This window comes from Belonocnema kinseyi, chromosome 10, assembly GCF_010883055.1.
Source record: "Belonocnema kinseyi isolate 2016_QV_RU_SX_M_011 chromosome 10, B_treatae_v1, whole genome shotgun sequence".
NCBI classification, from domain to species: domain Eukaryota; kingdom Metazoa; phylum Arthropoda; class Insecta; order Hymenoptera; family Cynipidae; genus Belonocnema; species Belonocnema kinseyi.
Genome location: NC_046666.1, coordinates 43,073,153 through 43,097,169, shown reverse-complemented (window position 1 = coordinate 43,097,169; position 24,017 = coordinate 43,073,153). Strand labels below are relative to the sequence as shown.

Here is a 24,017-nt window from a genome sequence, read left to right as displayed (position 1 = left end):
TCATTCGGATTGGCCATTCCGTCAAGTCCGTGCATCTTCGGATCAAGTTTATGATAGTTTCCATGGTTGCGTTCGAAACTTCAAACGAATACAAGTGTCAAATAATGTAGGTTATGTTATATAGTAATTACAAATAATAAAAGTGTTTAATTAATAATGAAGTGAGACATGTGAACTGAGAAGTAAACGTAATTTTTTTTCTTTGCTAATACCATTATAAAATAGCTGCTCAGTGACAAATACTATAAAATAGTAATAATATTCTGCGCTTCCGATGGGCGAAGAGTGAATGGTGTTTAACGCTTATTTTTACTGCATAAAAAAAGGTATGTTATGAATAGACAGAATATGTTTTAAATAAAGTGAATGAAATATTACATGCGTAAATTTTAAATTGACATTGCCTATATTTACAGACAGCGACTAGGGCAAACAGGTGAATCTGAACATTTTGTTTTTTTAATTTTAGGAAAAAAATCTGATTAACAAAACATATCAATTTTCAACCCAAAAGTTAACTTTTTAACAAAATAAAGTTACTTTCTATCAAATTATTGGTGTTAAACTTTCAAGAGAAAAGGTGGATTTCTGAACAAGAAGATTAATGTTCTATAAAAAAAAACGATTTTCCGACGTCACCAATATATACGATTAATTTTTAATCAATGCTATAATAGTTACATTTTCAGATAAAGATCAATAATTTTTAGCAGAAAAAATTAATTTTCAACAAAGTTGTTAAATTATCAACCAATCAGTTTAATTTTCGACCAAGAAAATTAATGATGTACAAAAAAAGAAAAATTTTAAACAAAATACATGAATTTTCCACGAAATTATTTATTTTTAAAGTCAAAAAGACGGTTTATCTACAAGAAGTTGAATTTTTTAAGCGAAAAATATGAGTTTTCAATCAAAGAGTTAAACTGTCAACCAAATATTTAATTTTCCAACCATAATTAAAAAACCTTGACGAAAAAAACGTATTTTTTTTTTTAAAACTAGTTCAACTCTTAGTGAAATAATCGACTTTTAAACCCAAGAAGATGTACAGTTGATATTTCAACCAAACAATTGCATTTTTTACCAAAAATGATACACTTTCAACCAAAAAGATTAAATTTCTACCAAACAAGATCAGTTTCCAAAAAATTAATGAACTTTCAACGAAATTATTTAATTTTCAATGCGAAAAGAGTATTATCTACAAAAAAGCTGAATTTTTAACCCAATTTAAAGGCAAATAGTTGAATTTTCAACTATAATTATGAATCCTTAATAAGAAAAAATTAATTTCTTTTCTAAGTAGTTCAATTTTAAGTGAATAATCGAATTTTCCATCCAAAAATGATGATCTTAATTTTTAACAATATAGTTGCATTTACAACAAAACGACTTTGCAACCAAAAAATATGCGGGTCAAGATATAAATGAGACTATTATAATATAACATAATTATAATATTATCACTAATAATATATGTATATATTTATATATATAATAGTATTAATATTTATATAATTTATATTTTATACTTGAAATAACGTAACATCAAAATATACGCATATAAAGAGGCGCGCGAAGTATTCAACTCATGAGAATCGCCAGCATCGAAATCTGGAAATATTAAAATCTTAATCTCTTCATTTTATTTCAAAGAGATAGAGATATAAATAGAACCGCCGAAGTGTTCCGACCGGCAATCGTGCACCTTCGAGTTTTCAAATTCAGAAAAGGAGAAATGGGTTGCGCGCGCAACCCAGTCATTTAAATCGTCTCCTACTACATTCACACGGACATAGACCTGTGATGGGATTGGACCACGTCCCGTTTCAGATCTGGGACCACTGGGTAGGAGACGGGAAAACCATAAAATGGATTGGGAAGAGGGGAAAGAGGAAAAGATCTTCGAAAAACTCATGGAGGGAATAGAAACAATAATTGCTCAGGAATTGCAGAGCGATTGGTGTAGGATAGATAATTCATCTTACTGTGTGGGATATAAGAAATGGAAAACAATCCCCGGGAGAGAGGAATATTGGTAGGACGCAAAAACGAGTGGCGAAACTAAAGTACAGTGGGAGAGGCTAAGGTGCGGAAATGTAGGAAAAGCCAGGAAAAAAGGATATAAAGATGTTTCGTGCAGGTGGTGTGTGAGGGAAGAAGAGAGTCTCCCACATATTTTTAGTTGTGAGTTGGCGTGGGAAAAGCTGGATGGCAAGTGGACAGAAGGGGTTAAAAAATGGTTGGGAGATAAAAAATGGGAATAAGCTAGAGGAATTGATCTCAGCAACCCTTAAAGGGAAACCGAACCCCATCCTCTGCGAGTACGGGAGAAATTTTGTAAAAAGGGCCAAAGAGTTGGAACGTCCAGTGCTGTGATTCTATTGTGATAGGAAATTAATGCATAAGCGTACGATGGGGGAACTAGCAATAGTAGACAATAGCATAAAGAAACATGCAGTCGACAAACGATTTATATCTATTTATATATAAGAAACATTCACTTGTAATCTACAGTATCAAAATGAGTTGATCACGAATTGGTCTTACGTTGGGGGTGGAAGGGAGGAGTGGAACAGAAGGTGTGAGTGAGTAGCGAGCCAACATGTAAAGTACGAGGAATAAGAAATGGATGTTTGCCTGTTATCTTCATAAAATAAGTATCTTTTTCGTGTATATTTCCATAACGGGACCAAAATGTAAAAATCCGTTAGGATATACATACCGAATAAATTGATTGATTGATATAATTTTCAAAGAAAAAGAAAATTATAAAGTCGATCAATCGATTTCATAATTTTAAATCGATTATTCGACTAGATGATTTTTTTAAACAAAATCTATTGAAGATATAATTGACAAATAAAAATATATTCATCAAATCGATGAATCCATTTCATGATTCGAAATCAATTGATTGACTGGATACATTTTTTAAAATCAAAATCGATTACAGATATAACTGGCAAATAGAAAGAAAATTATCAAATTGATCAATCCATTTCATAATATAAAATCGATTGATCGACTATATGCATTTTTTAAACAAAATCGATTAAAGATATAATTCATAAATAGAAAGAAATTTATTCAATCGAGCAATCGATTTCAAGATTTGAAATATGTTGTTTCAGAAAGAAATCACGTATTTTACCGTTTAATATCGAAAAAATTACCGGAACTAAAATTGTAAAAAAAAAGTAATTGGATTTTTAAGGATTTAAAAAATATATACTTTCCTTTAAATCGTTATAACTTTGGACCTAGTGAATATATTTATTTTTCTTTTACTAATGAGATGTATTTTCCTTTTTCCATAAGAAGCGAAAATTTAATAAAATGTTGCAAATTACCAAAATGGCGTTGGTTTTTCTTAAAATATAAAAGTTGATTTTTGCTAAAACCTCACTTTTTTGCTCAAATATTTTTTGCTACTCAAATGTCCGAATAATCATAAATCTTATGTCGACCAAACCATATTTGTGACCAAGAGCATTTTTTGTCAGAAAATTTAATTTTAGGGTTTTTCTTATAAATGATGAACTATTTGGCGAAATGCTTTAAAAAAACGTCGTTAATTTAAGAATGTTCTACAAAATTTCCTCTTAGTTTTTTATGGCATATTTCATCGTTCACGAAAGAATATATACAAAGTTCATTTTAAAAAAAAATTCTTTCACGCTCAAAAATCGTTTATCTTGCTCAAAAAGAAATAGCAGTTCTAACGTTTTAAAGAAAAATTTTCTGATTAGAAAAAAACTTAAAAATTCAAATTGTTTTAAAATCGATTCGATCTTTTTTTTCTAATTTCTAGGTATACTTTTTATGGATTTGCCCCTCACACAAACATTTCGAGTGGTTCATTGACGTCTTGAGAGATGTGGAGAGAAAGGATGTCACTGACGTACTTGAAATTCATATATTTATTACACAATTCTTCCACAAGTTCGATTTGAGAACTACGATGTTGGTAAGTAAAATTTATATTGCAGACTTAAAACTCTTTCCCCTATTTTCCTCTTTTCCCCTTTGGAAAAGATATTTCCTCTTTTTTTCTCCTATTAAAAAAAAATTTGTTTTTCCCCTATTTTTCCCGATTTTTTTTCTCTCTTGAAGGCGAACTAAATTAAAAGGACCCAATACAAAAATTTAGCAATTTTTGCCTAAAAGTTCTTTTTTTAGTCGACTATTATATTTTTGTTCGGAATTCATCATTTTGGTAAAAAATTTAACAATTTAAGTTAAACTATTTGGTTAAAAAGAAACTTCTATTCTGAAAATTCATCCTTTTGGTAACAAAGTCATCATTATTTGTTTGAAAATAACATTTTTTGTTAAAATTTCAAATTTTCTGATTCATAATTTAGCTATTTGGTTAAAGTTTTTTTTGTTTGTAAAAATCACATCTTTCTTGATTAAAAATGATATTTTTTGTTGATAATTCTGCTGCCTTCGCAAAATTCGTCTCTTTTGTTTGAAAATTCAACTATTTGGTTAAAAAGTACTTTTTGATGGAAAATTCATCCTTTGTTAGTTGAAATTTAGACTTTTTGTCGAAAATTTATTTTTTCAGGTTAAAATTCAACTGTTTTCTAAAAAATTCGACTTTTTAGATTAAAAACTTAATTCTTTTGTTTTTCATTCTCTTTTTTGCTTGAAAATGCAATAATTTGTTTGAAAATTCATCTTTATAGGTTAAAATTTAAATCTAGTGAGTTAAAAAATCCAGTTTTTGCTGAGCATTTAATCATTTTTTGGAAATTCAAATATTTCGCTAAAAAGTTATCTTTCTTGATTAAAAATCCACCTTTCTGGATTGAAAATAGACTTTCTGGCGAAAAATTCAACAGTTTTCTGCAAGCTTTATCTTTTTAGTTTGAAAATTCTACTATTTTGTTGAAAATTAGAGTTTTTTGTATAAAAGTTCAACTACTTGGTTGAAAAATGATCTGCTTGGTTAAAAATTCAATTTTTCCCTGAAAATTCATATTTTCGGGATTCCAAGTCAACTGTTTTCTTAAATATTCGACTTTTTAATTTAAAAACTCAATTCATTTTGTTTTTTGTTCAATTTGTGTTGCTTGTAATTTCAATCAACTGGTGGAAAATTCATCATTATATGTTAAAAGTACAACTATTCAGTTAAAAATTAAACTTTTTGTCGAAAATTTAAATATTTTTTTGGAAATTCAGCTATTTCGTTACAAAGTCATCTTTCTTGATTAAAAATCCACCTTTTTTAAAGATGGACCTTATGGTCAAAAATCCAACTATTTTATGCAAAATTCCTCTTTTTGGGTTAAAAACTACTATTTTGTTGAAAATTAGCGTCTTTTGCATGAAAGTTCAATTACTTGGTTGAGAAATCAAGCTTTCTTGGTTAAAAATTTCATTTTTGGATGAAAATTCATATTTTTGCAAAACAAAGTCAACGGTTTTGTAAAAGATTCGACTTTTCAGTTTGAAAGCTCTGCTAAATTGTTGAAAATTCATATCTGTTGAACACTAAACTGCTCTGTTGAAAATTGAACTATATTTTTGAAAATTTATTGTTTTGTTTTAGTGAAATATCAAGTATTACAATTTTTTTATGACAATTTATCTTTTTGTAGAAGATAAAACTTTTCATTTTTGATTGAAATTTAATGCTTTTTGTTTAAAAATTCGATTTTTTGGTTGGAAATTTAACTTTCTAATTAAAAATTTAAACTTGTTTTTTAGCATTTTGTTCCTTTTTCTGGAACGTTCAATTACATAATTTTAAATTAATTTTGTTGTTGATAATACAACTATTTGGTAGGAAATTGATCTTTTTTGGATAAAAATGCAACTATTTGCTAGAGAATTCAACGATTTTGTTAAAACGTCACCCTTTTTGGTTAAAAATTCGTTTTTTTGGATTGAGAATTGAAGTTTTTTGGTAGAAAAAATTATTTCTTGTTAAAAAATTAATAGTTTAATCGTGAAAGCTAGAATAAAATCTTTTTCAATAGAAAATTCTACTATTTTTTTTAATTCATCTTTTTGAATTAAAACTTCATCAGTTATAGAAAAAATTTCATTTTTTGTATGAAAATGCAACTTATTGGTAAAAAAATCGTTTTTCTTTGGTTAATAGTTCAACTAATTTGTTTTAAACATTTGCTTGAATCGCTTTGTTAAGAAATCACTTTTTTATAAAGATTTATATTTTAAGTTAAAAAGTTATCTCGTTGGTTAAAAGTTTAATTATCTTGTTATAAATTTATCTTTTTTAATAGAAAATTCAACTACTTGGGTCAAAGTTAGGCTACATTGTAAATTTTTTTCATTGAAGGCTCATGTCTGTTTGAAAATTTAACTGTATACCTGAATACTTCTTTTTTTTGTTTAAAATTAATTTTTTAAAGAAAAATGGAACTTTTCCATTTGTTACGATTGATATTTTTTAGTTAAAAATTCGCATATGTTTTTTGTAAAAAAATAATTTTTTTGTTTGAAATTTCCTTTTTTATTGCGTAACAATGCATCAGTTTCGTGGAAAATGAGTTTTTTGTAGAACAATCATATTTTTTGTTTAAAAACTGCATTTTTATAAAGAATATTTGTCTTTTGTTTTGAACGTTCAATAAAAACTTTTATTTATTTTTTGAGAGAAAATTGTTTATTTGTTGGAAATTGTCTTTATGGTTTAAAAATTCTTTTCTTTTGTTGTATAAATTTAATTCTTTTTTGATTAAATTATAAACTATGACACTTTTTTATTGACAATTTGTCTTTTCAGGTTCAATATTCAACTATTTTGTTAAAAATTCAATTATTTTTTGAAAATTCAAGTATTTTGTTAAAGAGTTATCTTTTAAAGTAGAAAAAAAATTTTTTGTTTGAAATAATTTAATACATTTTCAAATTTTAAAGTATATGAAACACTATAATTCCTTAATATCGCTGAGCTGGAAAATAAATTATATTCAACCGTTGATATAACCTGAACAATAAAAATATTGTTAAATATCATAAATTCTTAAATTGTGAAACATATATTTAAATATCTTTTTTCTCTAAAACATGTACTTTCAAATCTTAAATCATCCTATTTTGTAATCTAAGGTTTTTAATTTAAAATCTTCTATAAAAGAAGAGTCGCTTTTCCTCAAGAGAATCTTTCTTTTAAAACGTGCTTGTGATTTCCTTTTAAGGAAACTGATCACTAAGAATCCTGACACGTCCGAGCAAATGTCGTTCTCAGCTCTTACTGCCATAAATTTTCCAGCTTTGCTTGAGAATTATTTTACGAGCGACTCTAGAGTTTCTCGAGTCCAGCTTATAAATTCAATCGTTAATTCTCTAATTCTGACTTCTCTTGCAGTACATTTGCGAGAATCACTTCCAGAGGCTGTCCAAGAAAAGCATATTTACGGGACTCAGGGCGATTAATCACTTTGGTCGACCCGACATGACGTCCTTCTTGAAATTTGTGCAGAAAAAACATAGTTATGTGAGTATTTTTTTCATTATTGAAAAAATATAATTGTAGGGTTCGAAATATAATTTCTTATTTTACAAAAAAAAAATAAGTGTGTAAATAACTTAGTAGGATAGTAAATCTCTGAGAAAATTCTTCATTTTGGAACTTTTTAAGAATGATTAATTATAACTGATAGTGTGACTATAATTAATTCTCCAAGAGTAGAAAAGAAGTAATTTTTATTCAATTTCAATGTATACGAGGGGTACTTTCAATTAGAAGAAGAAATTCTTTTTTATATTTAAATCTATTATTTATAAATCAATCATAACGGTAAATTTTAACTAATTTGAAGCCTGTATTTTCAAAAATAAGTACAGCTTTAATCAAAATTTTAATTTACCTGAAAAAGAACAGAAGAGCGATTATTATTTTCTTCTCTCACGCAGTTTTTATATTAAAATATAAAATTAATACAAAATGTTTGTATTTCACAGTATTTATGATACGGTGGATAATCATTAACTAAAAATACTATTAAATGTAAAAAATAATTTAATTTATTCAATAGTTAAAACAAGATACATTTTAATAAATTAAAATCAATTATTTCACGCATATTGGTGCTGTAAATTATTGATGAATACTAATATCTTAACTTCAGAATTAATATTTTATATAAAATTTTTTTAAAATAATATTTCTGATGAAAAACGCTAAAATACTTTGTAATTGTTCAAATATTGTAATAATTCTTTAAAACTAAATAATTTTTTGTTAACAATAGCAGGTTTAGACGAAAAACACTAACATCAAATGACAAATAATTATGAAGGATTTAAAATCTTTTTATAATGTTAATACGTTTTTTCTTCAAAATTCATCTTTTTTGGTTAAATTCAACTATTTTGAATTTAAAATTACAGTTTAAAAAAATATAAACTATTAAATTTTTCATTTAGACCTCACATTTTTTATTTGAAAAGCGTCCTGTTGTATTTTTGGCTAATAATTATATTGACTGGTCTGAAATTTATCATTCTTTTCTTAGAAATTAAACAATTTTGTTTAAAAGTTGGTAATTTTTTGGTTAAAAATTAAATGTTTTTTGTTAAAATAATCCATTTCCGTTAAAAAATGTCAATTTTTCAATTCAAAATACCAATTATTGCTGTAAAATACGAAAGTCACTTAAAATTGTTCAACAATTATGAATCTTCTTTGAAATCTAATAATTTTTTTTTAATTCCCATTTCTAAAGAAAAACATTCAAAGGTTCCGAAATTGTCAAGCTTGAAAATTTATTATTTTAAACTTGTTAATGACTAAAATGATTTTTCATTGAAAATAGTTTAATTTCCAGTTAAAAATAACGCTAATAAAACCAAAAAACATTAATTGTTTAAAATCGAGAATTTTCATGATGATTTTGATTTAATAATGCTAATTTAATAATTAATTAAATTTTTAGAAATTTTAAGTCTTCAAAACTTTATGAATTTTTTATCAACATTCGTTTAAAAAATACTAATTTTTAGCGAAAAACACAAACATAAATGATTTATTATATTTTCTACAATTTCTTGCAATATAATCTACAATTTATAAAAAGTTGGAAATTTTCATCAAAATATAATTTTTTTAATAAAAAATATAATTTTTCTACTAGAAGCACTAACATAATCTCAAACTGTTAATAATTCTATATATTATTCAAATTATAATGATTTGTGTTTAAAAATACTAATTTTTGTTTTAAAACGTCAACGTAACATAAAATGTTAAAAAATTATGAAATATTAAAATCCAATGATTTTCATTTAAAAAGATTAATTTCCAGTGAACAAAACGCTAGAAAACCCGAAAGAAGTAAATGGTTGATGAAAATGTTATAATTATAATCTGATTATTTTTTTTTATTAAAAATACCTATTTCTTATGTAAAACGCTAACATAACCTAAAATTGTTGAAAATTGAGAATCTTGATCATTTTTTTTTCAAAAACAATAGTTTCCGGTGAAAAAAAAGGAATACAACCTTAAATTTGTAGAAATTTTAGGCTTTCATCGAAACTTTGACTTCATATTACAAATTTTTTTTAATACTAATTTTTATTGAAAAAAATAAACATAAAGTATGTATAATATTTCAAATAATTTATCAGGCAATTTGAAAGTGTTAACTTAAATTTAATTTAAGTTTTAATGTAAAAGTCAACTTTTTTGCAATTTGCGTAAGGTTTTCTATGATTTTTCTTATTGAAATTATTGTATATTTGATTTTCAAAACTTCAAATTTAAAATGTAAAATACAAGTTTTCTTTAGTTGGAAATTAATTTTGTTTGAATTCTAATCTTATTTAACTAAATTAATAATAAATTTTTTTTAAAATTAATCAAAGTATGTAATTTAATCTAATTTGTAAGCCTTTTAGAATTTATTTTGCTTTCCAAGGAGAGGAAGTAAGGGGAAATATGGGAATGAAAATATGAATATAAAGGGGAAATTGGGAAGGGGAGTAATAGAAAATGACATGAGAGTAAGTAGAGGAATAGTGGGGAAATGGGGAAGGAAGTGACAAAAATATGGAAAGGGGTGTGTTAATTGTGAAATAAAGTTGAAATAAGGTGTGGAGAAATAGGGAAAGTGATGGGAAATGATATTGCGGGAAGTGAGGGGAGGGGAAACCAGATAGGAAGTTCGTGATATAGAGGAAATGAGGGGAAGGACAGTAAAGAAAATTAGGTAAGGGTTAATACAGGAAGTTTACGGTAATAAGAGAGGTAAAGTAGGGGAAATTAGTGAGGGGAATTAGTAGAAGTGAGCGTAAATGAGGAGAGTTCGAATAAATTATTAGAAATGAGGGTGAATAGAGTCGGGAAAGTGGGGGCTAAGGAATTTAACGAGACTTAGGGGAATATAAATATGGCAAGGGGAGTGTTCGCTAGGACACAAGGAGAGAGGGAAGTAGCAAAGGAAGCAGATGGCGAAGGAGAGGCAACTAGTGAAGTTTAGGGAGGGGAAGTAGGGAAAATCAGGTGAGCGTTAATACGAGAAATTAGCGTCAATGAGGGAGGGAAAGTAGGGGTAATTGGGAGAAATAGGGGTATGGGAATGTAAATAGTGGAAGGGGGTGTTGGCCGTCTAGCGAGGAGAGGGGAAAGTAGTTGAGGAAGAAGTTAGTGAAGGAGGAGCGAATGGTAAAGCGAGGGAAGAAGAAGTAGGGGAATGTACGATGAGTAGAACAAAAAATATATGAGAGGGAGAGGTTTTTAACGACCTAAATAAAGTTTTAAAAGACTACGCTACTCTTTTTGAATAATTTTTAAAATATTTAAACAAATTTAATTTCAGGTTAGTAAAATCGGAGTCTTCAGCTGTGGGCCCCGACCATTAACAAAAAGCGTGATGTCAGCCTGTGATGAAGTGAATAAAGGTCGACGATTGCCTTATTTTATCCATCATTTCGAGAACTTCGGCTAAAAAAACACGAGAAAATATAAGTTTTTAAATTGAAGAATTATTTTATTTTTTTGAAAGTGCATTTTAAAGTTGTAAATAGACGCGAGAATGAGTGTGATTGAGCAATTCTTATTTATGATACTTATGGTCTGAGCAAGACTTTAAGATTTTTTTGTAAGTAATATTTAAATAATTAAATGTTATTTAATTTTGTGAGACGACAGAGCCCTGCGAATTTGATTCAGCTCGACTCGAATGATGTGCCGTGTAATTTCGCCTTTTATAATTTATTAAGGACATCAGCAATAAATCAAAGCATTTGACATCTGAACACTTTTTTCCTACTGTATATATTGATCCTACGACAATCAGCCGCCTTATCAAATACAAAGAGAACCTGTGAATAAATTGAAATAAAAAGAAATTAAAAGCAAAGAAGATTTTTTTTGCCAAAAAACCGTTGAAGCTGAAATATTTTGGAAGAAAAATGACATTACCAAATTACTAAATAAACTTAATGTGCCGAATTCCTGAACATAAAACCAAGAATCGGACGACCAAATTTGGACAACCACCATCAAATGTTCCTATTGCAATTTGAAAAAAGATAACAATTTTCCTAAGGAAAAAAAAGAAAAACATTATTTTTTTCGAACAAAATAGAAATGAGAAAGGAAAAATGAGAAGGCAACCTACCAAATCCCCTTCCTTCACTTTTTTGTATTACTTTTGTCTTTTTTTATTATTATTATAAATTCGCAATAAAAAAAAAACATTCGTGAAAAATAATCATAAACGTTTCGGCACTTACACAACACCCTTATCCAGACAAGAAAAATTTGAACAGGCAGGAACAGGAAGGAACAGGAACAAACCACGATGCTCTCTCCCTGATGTCTTAGAATTTAAAATTAAAATTTAAAATTTGATTTTAATCTCAGTTACATTTCTTAAATTTGAAATAAACTGAATTATAAAATGTTACTGGAACGGATTTTATTTTATAGTCATCGTTTGTCATAATTGAAAAAGATATACACAAAGGAGAGGATTTAAAATTTGAAGCAGAAGATATCGGAAACTGAAAAAAATAATTCCGATTTTCTTTGACAGATAAATAAAGTTGCGATACCACTTGCTCCTTATAGAAATAAAAATAAATAGAAAAAAACGTTAACTAGAAAAAATTTATGTGACAGTATGGCAGAAGTGAAACTTTAGGTGTCTTTGCCGGCACATGTAGCGTGGCAGTAGTGGGGATATTGAAGGTGCGTCTTCAGAGCAATTGCAAATCCCCGCACAAAAGGGAGGCACGATCAGAAAGCCAAAAAAATGTAATTCTAATTTAGGTTTATAGAAACAAATTATGAATCTATGACTGAATTCATAGTCGCTCCCCTATTCTCCTATTTTCCCTTTTTTCATGAATTCCCCTTTTTTCGTTTTTTCGCTAAAATTCGAACTGTGAATTCATATAACTATTTCTAATCTACTATTTAATTAATAAATTAATAAAACTATTTCTAATTAACTATTTAATCCAACTATTTTTAGTTGAAAGATCATTAATTTTAATCGAAAATTCTACTAATTATATTCTTAGTTCAGACTTTATCTGTTTTGGCTAAAAATTCTACTATTTGGGAAAAATTTAATTACTTTCTTGAAAATTCAGCTATTCATAAAGTCTTTCTTTTCGGTAAAAAATTCTAACGCTTGGTTGGAAGTAGATCTGCTTTGTGAAAAAATTATTTTTTCAATTGAATATTGCACTATTTAATTGTAAATTCTATTGTTTAGTTTAAAATGCATTTCTTGTGACAAATTCATATTTTCGGGTTAAAAAGTCAACTTTTTATAGAAAATGCGTCTTTTAGCTTAATAATTGTACTGTTTTTTTTTTAATTTATTTTTCAGGTTGAATATTATATTATTATGTGATCTAATTTAAGTATTTGATTGGAATCGAATTTTTTGCTGAAAAAAACATTCAACTATTTTGTTGAAAATCTTATTTCTTGGTTGAATTCAACTGTTTTTTTTTATATAAAATAAAATTATGTTCTATTCCAAATATAAACTATTAGATTTTTCCTTGAGAATTCATATTTTTGGATAAATTTAACTGTTTTTCATTTAAAATTAAAATCTTTGATTTAAAAGTTCAACTTTTTTTGTTGGTACAAAACTTTGTCTTTTGGATTTAAAATTCAAATGTCTTCCAAAAAACTCATCTTTTTGGCTTGGAAATTAAACAATTTTGGTAGAAATTCAACTGTTGTTTAAAAATTGTATTCTTTAGTTGCGAATTTTAATATTTTGTGGGAAATTCTCTTTTTGATTGAATTTAACTGATTTTGATTTAAAAATTTTTATTTGAAATAGCAACTTTAAATTTTTTGCTGAAAATTCATTTTTCTGGGAAAAAATTTAACTATTTGGTTAAACGTAAAACATTCTGTAAAAAATTCATTTATTTGTCGAAGATTAATAATTTTAGTTGCAAATTAATTTCATTGGTTGAAAAATCGCTTTTTTAAAATAATTTTTTAACTTAAAACTTATCTACTTCAGTAGATCATTTTAATCGAAAACTCATCTGTTTGATTAAAATTTAAAATAATTTATTTAATATTTGGTTAAAAATTTGACTATCTCGTAATAACTCATTTTTTTTCTTAAATATTAATTATGTTATCTAAAAATGTAACTTTTCCGTTTTAGCTTAAAAATTGCGCATTTTTACTTGAAAGTTCATCCTTCTTAACAGGAAACAAATCTTTTTGATTCGAACATTTCTCTTTTGTGTTAAAACATTGTGTTGAAAATTAATTTATATATTGAAAATTTATTTTTGGGTTGAAAATGAAACTTTGGGTTAAAAAATCCTCTCTTCGGTATTGATAGTTATCTTTTGGGTAGAAATTTTATCTTTTTTTTATTAAAATAACCATTACATTTTACGTGTTTGATATTTAACTGTTTTGTTGAAAACTTGTTTTCTTTTTATTAGATATTCATTTTGTTAACTGAAAATTTAATTATTCCATTTTTTGTTCAAAATTTGATCGCTTTTAGTTGAAAATTCAACTACTTGGTTGAACTACTTTTTATAAAAATTGATTTTATCATCTCTTTGTTTAAAAATTTAACTATTTTGATGCAAATTCTTTTTTTTCTAATTGAAAATAAATTTGTTGAGCACCAAATAACAGTTGCATTAAATATTATATTTTTCGCTAAAAATGGATCGATTTTAGTTTAAAATTTAACTACTTGTTTTTAGATTAACCTTTTTATTGAAAATTCATCTTTTTGGCATAAAACGTCACGTTTTGGTTGAAAATTCATCTTTTTTTTGGTAAAAAATTCTATTATTTTTTCGAAAATGAACTTTTTGTCTAAAACTTAATGTTTTCAGGTAGAAAATGCGATTGTTTTGTAGATTACAATAGGTGAATCATTCACTTATTTGGCTAAAAAATCCCAAAATCTGATTAAAACTTTGTTTACTCTTGAACGAAAAATCTTTCTCTCGCTCTTCTTCTTTCAAGTCCATAGTTGAAAATTGAACTACTTTGTTGTAAATTGGTTTTTTTTTAATAAAAATAAATATTTTCCCTATCAATTCAACTATTTGATAGAAAATTCAACTTTTTGGTAGAAAAAAAGTCTTTTATGATGAAAATTTAAGTATTTCGTTAAAAATATTGAATTTAGATGGAATTCCTTTTTTTCAAACTTTTTTTGAAAATTCCACAATTTGTTCGTCTAAAAAAATCATCTTCTTGGCTTAAAATTTCAACTACTTGGTCCAAAATGGAAATATTTGGTTTATAATTCATTTCTGTTTTTGGAAAATTCAATTATATGGTTGAAAATTCAACAATTTTGTTTAAGCCATCTTTGGTTCTCGACAATGCAACTGCTTTATTCCAAATTCATTTTTTTTACCGAAAATTCATCCCTCTGGATTAAAAATTCATATTTTTTGTTGTAAAAAAATTTATTGGTTAGAATTTGTCTTTCTTGGTGGAAAATTCAAATTTCTTCAAAAAAATTCATCTTTTTTAGTTGAAGATGCAACTATTTTTCAAGAATGCAACTGCTTTCTATTAAAGTTTACTATTTTTTAATTGAATATATAACTACTTGATTGAAAGTTGAACTACTTTTTAAAAATAATTTTAGTTTAAAATTTAACTATTTGGTTTTATATTAACTTTTTAAATGAAAATTCGGCTATTTGTCCTAAAAATTTAACTTTTTTAGTTAAAAATTATATTATTTTGGTAGAAAGTTCTACTACTTGGTCGAAAAGTAAGATTTTGGCTATAAAATTATATTTTCGGGTAGAAAACTCGCATAGTTGGATTAAAAAATCCGAAAATTTCACTAACATTTTGTTTTTCTCTTGAGTAAAAAACCATTCTTCTTTTTATCTTCTGCTTTTAATTGTTTGGTTGAAAATTGATCTGCTTTGTGGAAAATTGTTTTTTTAATCAATTTTTTCACTATGAATGTAACAATTTGGTACAAAATTTAAAAGTGATATCTGAAAATCTAGTCGAAAATAAGCCGTTATGGTTAAAAATTCCACTATTTAAAAAAAATGTATGTACTATGTTGATGAATATTCGTCTTTTTAGCTCAAATTACTTTGTTGAAAATTCCAAAATTTTGGTCCTGTAAAAATTCATCTTCTTGGCTTAAAATTTCAACTATTTGGCTCAAATTCAATGGTTTGATTAATAGTGATTTTTTTTATAATTCAATTATTTCGTTAAAAATTCAAGCACTTTGTTAGAGTCATCTTTAATTTTCGAAATTCAACATTTTTTTGTGAAAATTATTCTTCTTGGATCTAATATTCGTCACTCTGGATTTAAAATTCATTTTTTTTGGTAGAAAAGTTCTTAGTTGTAAATTTGTCTTTCTTGGTTGAAAATTCAAATTTCTTCTATAAAAAATCGTCTATTTAGTTTGAAGATTCAACCATTATTGAATTTTGTTAAAAATCCAACTATCTTGTTGAAAATTTAATTATTATGTTGAAATTTCATGCATACTGTCTTGAAAAAATGTAATTGTTTGGTTGAAAACGCAACTGTTTTTGGGAAAATTTTAACCAGTTTTATTTGAAAATTCAACGATTTTGTTAAAAATTCATCTTATTCAGAGAAAATAAAAATTGGCCAGGAAAAAATCAGGGAAAAGTGAGGGAATTTTGAAAATGAAGTTTTTTTGGTTCCAGAAATCGATTCTAGAGATGAAATTAAATTCTACGTCTCTGATAATTATTATTATTTCAAAACCTAATCTGATAAAGTGATTCTGAAATAAGAAAATATTTTTAAATATTTTAATTGGAGAACCACATATGGCATGTATTTTTTTCTATTTACAAATATCTGACACTTTTGCTTACACATTTAAAAACTAATAAATAAAATAAAATAATTTTATTTGACAATTGTTAACTCGTGCTAACTGCTCTTCTTTGAGCAGGTGGAAATGGATAAGACCAGTTTGTTTTACTCGATTCTTCATTGATTTCAGAAGACTCATGTGACACGTAGCCACGATTTATCACACCTTGAGTGTCTTCTTCTTTTTCATGACTCAACTTCGATGATAGTTGACTGAAAAATGAGATTTTTTATTACAAAAATCTTAAGATGAGAAATTAAATAATAAAAATATATTTTTAAATAATATAAAAATTAAATCAATTTAATAAAATGTTCACCTGACCTAATAAAACGATCACCAAAGGAATCTTCTACCTTCGGTAATTTTCTTCTGATGTTTCTTGTATCGAAACTTTCCTCTATGATAACATGTCTATCATATGGAGTATCATAATCGACTTCTAATATCGTGGAAAATTGATGTGGGAATATCATATCAATCGCTGTAATTACGATCCCAGCAAAAAGACACATGATGCCTAAAAAATACAAAAGCAAATGCAATTTGAAATTTAAACAATTTTACTTGCAGACTTTCAATGGTAAAGAATTTACAATCGAAAAATTAATAAATGAAATGTTTGCGATTCTGCCAATTTTATTTCAAATTACAATTACGATTGTAATTTTGATATTCTTATCAGAAATGCTGCAGGTCTGGAGATTCTAGAAAATCAGGGAATATCAGGAAAACCCTGAACGAATCAGGGAATTCTCGAAAAACTGAAGTTGAAATTAATTTAATTATTTTTCTGAAAATTCAAAAATTTTGTCAAAAAGTCATTCTTTTTAGGTTGAAAATTTAACTCCATTGTTAAAAATTCGTTTTTTTCCTGAAAAATTAATCGTTTTAGGTGAAAATTTAACTATTTGGTTGCAAATTGATATATTTTATTGAGAACTCTTTTTTTTTGCTAGAAAATAATGTTGTTTTGGTTGAAAATGCAATTGTTTGGTTGAAAATTATTATTTTTTATTTCAGGATTCACGTACTTTTTTGAAAGTTTTGAACGTGTTGGTTCAAAATTTATGTTTTTTTTTTAATTCCTCTTGTGTGGTAGAATATGAATCTTCTTGAATATTCATCTCTTTTTTTAATGTAACTATTAAAAATTGAAAATTCCTTTAAAATTCCAATCTTTGGTTAAAACTTTATGAGTTTTCTTAAAAATGAATCTATTTTTTTATAAAATTAATTTTCTTAGTTGCAAATTTATCTTTCTGGTTGAAAATAAATTTGTTGACTGCAAATTTGATTATTATACTTTAAGTTGAGAATCTATCTGTTCGCGGTTTGAAAATTTATCTTTTTTATTTAAGTTGAAAATTAATTTCTTCAACTTGACCTATTCTATTTTTGGTGGGAAATTTATTTTCCTTGATATAAATATATTATTGCTGATTGAACATTCATCTCTTTAGTTAAAAATTTAATTATTTTGTTGCGATTTACTCTAAATTATTTGAAAATTAATTTTTCACTGCAAATTTTATTGTTCTGTTTTTCGGTAATTATTTGGTTGGAAATTCGTTTTTGAGTTAAAATTTTATTTTATTTGTTCGTAAAATAATCGCCTTTTTCAGGTCTGGAGATTCTGAAAAATTAGAGAAAACCTGAACGAATCAAGGAATTTTCGATATACTGAAGTTGAAATTGATTTCATTATTTTTCTAAAAATTCAAAAATGTTGTAAAAAAGTTATTTTTTTTAGATTGAAAACTCAACTCCTTTGTTAAAAATTCGTCTTCTTTAACTAAGAAATTAATCCTTTTAGGTGGAGATTTAACTATTTGGTTGCAAATTAATGTATTTTATTGAAAATTCGTCTTTTTTGCTATAAAATAATTTTGTTTTGGTTAAAAATGCAATTGTCTGGATCAAAATTAATCTTTTTTTATTTGAGGATTCACGTACTTTTTTGAAAGTGTTAAAACAGGTTGGTTGAAAATTCATGTGTGTTTTTTTTTTAATTCGTCTTTTGTGGTAGAATATGAATCTTCTTGGTGACTAATTCATCTTTTTTTAATGTAACGATTGAAAATTGAAATTTAAAAATTCCTTCAAAAATTCCAATTTTTGGTTAAAACTTTATGAGTTTGCATAAAAATTATTCTATTTTGTTAGAAATTTAATTTTCTTGGTTGGAAATTTATCTTTCTGGTTGAAAATTAATTTTTTGACTGCAAATGTAATTATTATATTTTAAGTTGAAAATCTATCTGTTCGCGGTTTAAACATTTATCTTTTTTTATTTAAGTTGAAAATTAATTTCTTCGACTTCAAATTTACCTATTCTATTTTTGGTGGGAAATTTATCTTAGTTGATAAAAATGTATTCCTCTTATTTGAACACTCATCTGTTTGGTTAAAAATTGAATTATTTTGTTGCCGATTTTTTCTTAATTGTTTGGAAATTAATTTTTCACTGAAAATTGTATTGTTCATCTTTTGCATTAAAAATTCAACTGTTTAGTTCAAAATGCTATTTTTTGGTTGAATATTTATCATTTTTGTTAAAAATTCGATTCTGTAGTTGAAATTTTAACTATTTTGTTGAATATTCGTTTATTCTTAGTTGAAAATTATTTTTGTAGCCAGAAATGTAACTGTTCCATTTTTTCTTCAAAATGTATCTTTTTTAGTTGAAAATTTATTTATTTTGTTTAAAAGTGGTCAATTTTCGTTGAAGATTCAATTATTTTGGTAACATTTTTATATTTTGGATTAAAAATTAAACTGTTTATTAAAAATTTACATTTTGGGGTAGAAGAATCAAATTCATGGCAAGGAATTAATCTTTTTGGCTTGAAAATTCAACATTTTTAATGAAATATTTTTTCTTAATTGACTGGAAAATCTTTTTCGGTTAAAAATTTAACTCTTTTATTGAAAATTCGTTTTTTTTCGTAGGATTCAACGATTTTGGTTTAGAATATATTTTAGTTGAAATATCAACTATTAAAATTTTCTTTGAGAACACATCTTTATTGGTTGAAAATTCAACTGATCAGTTGAAAATGCAACATTTAAAAATTCAACATTTTGGATGGATTTTTTTTATTTATTTACTGAAAAATCTTTTTTGGTTGAAAATTAAATTTTTTTGTTGACAATTTTTCTTTTATAATTGAAAATTAATCTGTTTTTGGTGAAGATTCAAATACTTTGCTTAAAATTCGTATTTTTGGGTTAATAATCAACTATTACATTTTTCGTTGAGAATTCCTTTTTTAATTAATTGTTTTAACTGAAAATTTTATTATTCCATTTTTTGTTCAAAGTTAACCTTTTTCGAGCTTTTGTTTGCTAGAGATTCCGTTTTTTTCTGTTGAAGTTTCATATCTTTATTTAAAAATTTAACTATTTTGCTAAAAATTCGTTTTTTTATCAAACAAATTTTTTTTATTTTATAAAATTTCACAAATTGAAAATCTCACATTAATTTCAAATCTTTTTTTATTGAAACATCACGTACTTTATTGAAAATTTGTCTTCCTTGGTACAAAATTAATCTTCTTTGATGAAAATTAATCTTTTTTTTTAAATCATCTATTTTTCTTAAAAATACATCTATTTTGATGAAAATCTGAAATGCAACATATTCGATTTACTATTTATTTTAGTAAAATTTTTTCTGACGTAACCATTTGACTCTGCAAGTCTTTAAAATAAATTTAGAACTATATTTTTTATAATTCTTTTGTCAGTTCTTATTTCTTATAATTTAAAAAAAATCATATTTGATTATTATAATATTCAATTTAAATCAATCTTAAACACTGAAACATATCAAATTATTATGCCCCTAAAAATATGAAAATTCCGTAAGACGAAAAATACCAAGGAAGCTAGAGAAAATACGTTCTTCAAAATATTTAAATGGTCAAATGTAAATTTTTTTTTGTAGAAAATTCTTGAGTAGAAATGTCAATACAAGAAGAATTCCGGTTGATTGAAAGAGAATGTGAAACTTGATTCTCCGTAAAAAGAGACATGGATGAACAGTGAAATTGTGAAAGTCTTTCCCATAAGAAAACAAATATATACAACTTCTCGATTTTACCTGCTACTGCATTTTGCAATCCAACTGTACTTTAAACTCGAAAGGGAAATCAAGAATATTTTCACACGAAAATTTATTGAGACATAAAACATACAATTACTAAACTATTTTTGTCATAAAATAAAATTTTGCAAGAAGTTTCGCACAACTACAATTTTTCTTTCGTAATGTCAATTATTATTACATTTTAAATCATACTATATGGCTTTTTGTATTTTAAGGTCACATTTGATAGGCAAAATGTTGTTTCAAAAGTATTTTGAGTTATGTGTTTTTTATCTAAAATATTTATTTATTTTCAGAATCTGCATTATTGATCCTAGTTCCATGAACAAGAGTATTCTACAGTTTTTGGGGATGCTTAATTCGAACTTGATAACAGAGTTTCCAAATTCAAAATATTTAATTTAATACGTAAATTATGAATCAAAAATATGTATTTTCAAAAAATTAAATTTATTCAATTATAAAGATGTGTAAATAGTTTTTTTTTTTAATTTTGTTCAGATTAAAGTATTTTCAATTCTAAATCTTCTAAATTGATGAAAATTTAAATGTAAATCATCCAAATTAAAAAATTTTCATTTGCGACACCTATAAATTGTATAATTTCTCATTGCAAATTGGCAAAGCTAAAAACGCTTAAATGTTCAAGATTTGAAATTCAAATTTCCAAAATTTTGAAGATTTATAATTAAAAATACTTGGATTTTGCAAACATAGAATTGAAAATTATTTAATTTTCAAAATTTATATTTTAAAGGGTATGTTAATTTGAATTTTTTTGAAATAATTTAGGTTTGAAGATTTACAATTCAAAATTCTTCAACTTTAAATGTTTACAATTGAAGACTCTTCAATATTTAATGTATATAACAGAAAATGATAAAATTTGGGATGTTTTGATGTTGTTGAAATTTTAAAGGAATAAAATTGAAAAATATCTAAGTTTAATGATTTTAATTTGAAATTTATAAGATTTGTAAAAAAATTTCTTAAATTTTGTCAAGAGTTTTCGATTATAATTCTTCCGAATTGAAGAAATTTCAAATGTAAATTATAAAAACTACAGCATTTTAAATCGCAAAACTTAAAACTTAAAACTTGCCTAATTTTTCACTATAAATTTTAAAAACTAAAAACAATTTAACTTTAAAGATTTACTTCAATTTTGAAGATTTACAATGAAAAATTCGTCTATTTTGAATGTTTTCAATCAGAGTCTTTAATACTTAAAATGTAAAATAGAAAATTATGCAAATTTCAATTTTTTTTATTTGAAAGATTTGAAATTGAAAAATATGTAATTTTTAAGATTTAAATTTGAGACTTATAAGATTCATGAATAAAAATTCTGAAATACTGTGATAAGTTTTAAATCCTGGATCTTCCAAATTTAAGAAATTTAATATGTACATTATCAAAATTACAAAATTTTTATTTGTAAAACTTAAAACTTGTTTAACTTTCATTATAAATTTAAAAAATTTAAACCCCTTCTATTTTTAATATTTGCGATTCAAATTTTTACAGTTTTAAATATCAACAATAAAAAATTCTTAAATCTTTAAAATATGAAATTCAAAATGATTGACTTTTCAAGATTAAAGGTATTTAATTCTCAAAATTTTTGTAATTGAAATTTAAAATGAAAATCATGAAAATTACAGAATTTTTAGTTTTAAAACTAAAAAATTGCATCATTTTTAATTGTAAATTTTCCAAATTTTAATCTCTTCAAGTCTTTCATTTTTAATATTTAAAATTCATTTACACAAGTTTCAAAAGTTAAGTTAATTGAAAATTTTTGAAATTTGAAAACATGTGTTGAATTGCGAATTATTCAATTTTTAAGATTTATTTTTTAAAACGTTTGTAATTTCGAATTTTTTTAATAGTTGCATTTTTAAGATTGAAAATTCAAAATCTTTAAATTTTGAAGATTGAACATTAAAATTGTGAAGAATTAACAATAAAATTTATTGACATTTATAGCTTTAGGATTGACCTTCGATATCTCTTATGATTTTTTAAAAATTTCATCAAAAATACAAAATAACTTTTTTTTAAATTAAATTTTGGACATTGTTTTTTAAGACCAGTTCGAATCTCCACAATCTATTAGAGCAAGTTTGACGATTTTTTCGTTAAGGTCATAAAATATGTATTTATTATTTTTAATTTTAAACCATATACCCCACGTTAAATCCTCAACCAAAACTATTTATTTTCAACCAAGAAGTTGCATTTTCAACAAGATTTAAATTTCCATTTAGGAAATATTTTTTAGACAATACAATTTTTCAACCAAAATGTTAAATTGTGGAGTCAAAAAGAGGGGTTTTATACAAAACATTTGAATTTTTAAACGAATAATTGAATTATAAAAATAGGCTGAATTTTTTGCAAAAATCTATCAAGCATTTATAATTTTTTAACTGGAAATAGAATAGTTGAATTTTCATTCAAAAATAAACTTTCAATTTAAAAAATGAATTTGATTCAAAATAGTCGAACTTTCAAGTCAAGCAGACAAAATGTCTACAAAAAATTTGAATTTTCAAAAAAAAGTTAATTATCCACACAGTAGATCAACTTTCACCCAAAGTGATGAATCTTTATATAATATTATAAATTAAAAAAAAAAAAAAAAAAAATTGTGAGAAAGTAGTTCAACTTTCAACCAATAAGTTAAACTGTGAGAAATTGGATTATTCTGGTGTAAATTCAACAATTTTATAAAAAAATATCATTCGGTTTCTTTGCAAAATTAACTTTTTTGTTTAAAAATAACTTTTCTGCTATAAAAGAATATTTTTTGACGTAAAAATTCAACTATAATTCAATTTATTTCAAATTGTATAATCTTACTTTATTTCTAATAATTTATTTATTATAAAAAATAATTATAATAGAATAAATTGTTTTTTATTTAAATCCTAAATTTATCCAACAGTCAAAGAACAATTAACTAAAATTTATTTAATCATAATGAAAATATTAAATAATAAGTTAAATTTAATTAAAGCAATAAAGAAAAACTATTTTTCTCTGGTATAGATATCTGGTACGACTAAATTTTCATAGATTTTAGGAAATTGAACAATTTTGAATTATGAACTGCTATTCATATTTTATATAATTTTCGAGAAAAATGTGATTTTAAGTCGGTAAGAATTATATTTCTTCAATTCTAGAGATAAAAACCCATTTTTGTTTACTTTGAAACTCAGGAACAATCTCATGAAATATGTTCTTTAAATAATCAGTGAAATAAAAACAAATAATTTTTTAAATAAAACGTTACTGTTCGCTAAACTAAATGCTATTTTAGCCGATTTTTATCATTTTTTTCTATATTTTTTAAAAAATTGAGTGAATTCAAGAATATGAACATCTAGAAAGGGTACATTTTAATATATCTCAGGAAGCTGAAAAATTTTAAATTATAAACTGCTATCCATATTTTGTCTCGTTTTCGAGAAAAATGAGATTTTTAATTTTGAAAATGAAAAAATCTTTTTTGTTAAAAGCGCGTAGTACGATTTTATCTTTTTTGACTCAAAATA

The 24,017-nt window shown here is 25.0% G+C and overlaps 2 protein-coding genes across 6 annotated transcripts in view; one reads left to right on the top strand and one right to left on the bottom strand.

Annotated features, from left to right (window-relative positions):
- The window catches only part of LOC117182106 (dual oxidase), a 96,962-nt gene extending 85,658 nt beyond the window's left edge, over positions 1 to 11,304 (top strand). For both annotated transcript variants that reach the window (XM_033375139.1, XM_033375140.1), the window contains 3 exons: positions 3,818 to 3,973; positions 7,352 to 7,480; positions 10,806 to 11,304. In XM_033375139.1, the coding sequence (XP_033231030.1) occupies positions 3,818 to 3,973; positions 7,352 to 7,480; positions 10,806 to 10,934 (414 nt within the window). In that variant the 3' untranslated portion in view covers positions 10,935 to 11,304. The remainder of the gene's footprint in view (positions 1 to 3,817; positions 3,974 to 7,351; positions 7,481 to 10,805) is intronic.
- Positions 11,305 to 16,294: 4,990 nt separating this feature from the next.
- Positions 16,295 to 24,017, bottom strand: part of LOC117181598 (dual oxidase maturation factor 1) — a 47,196-nt gene continuing 39,473 nt past the window's right edge. For all 4 annotated transcript variants that reach the window (XM_033374454.1, XM_033374453.1, XM_033374452.1 and 1 more), the window contains exons 7-8: positions 16,668 to 16,863; positions 16,295 to 16,555 (exon numbers count right to left, since the gene is read on the bottom strand). In XM_033374454.1, coding sequence (XP_033230345.1) covers positions 16,390 to 16,555; positions 16,668 to 16,863 — 362 coding nt within the window. In that variant the 3' untranslated portion in view covers positions 16,295 to 16,389. The remainder of the gene's footprint in view (positions 16,556 to 16,667; positions 16,864 to 24,017) is intronic.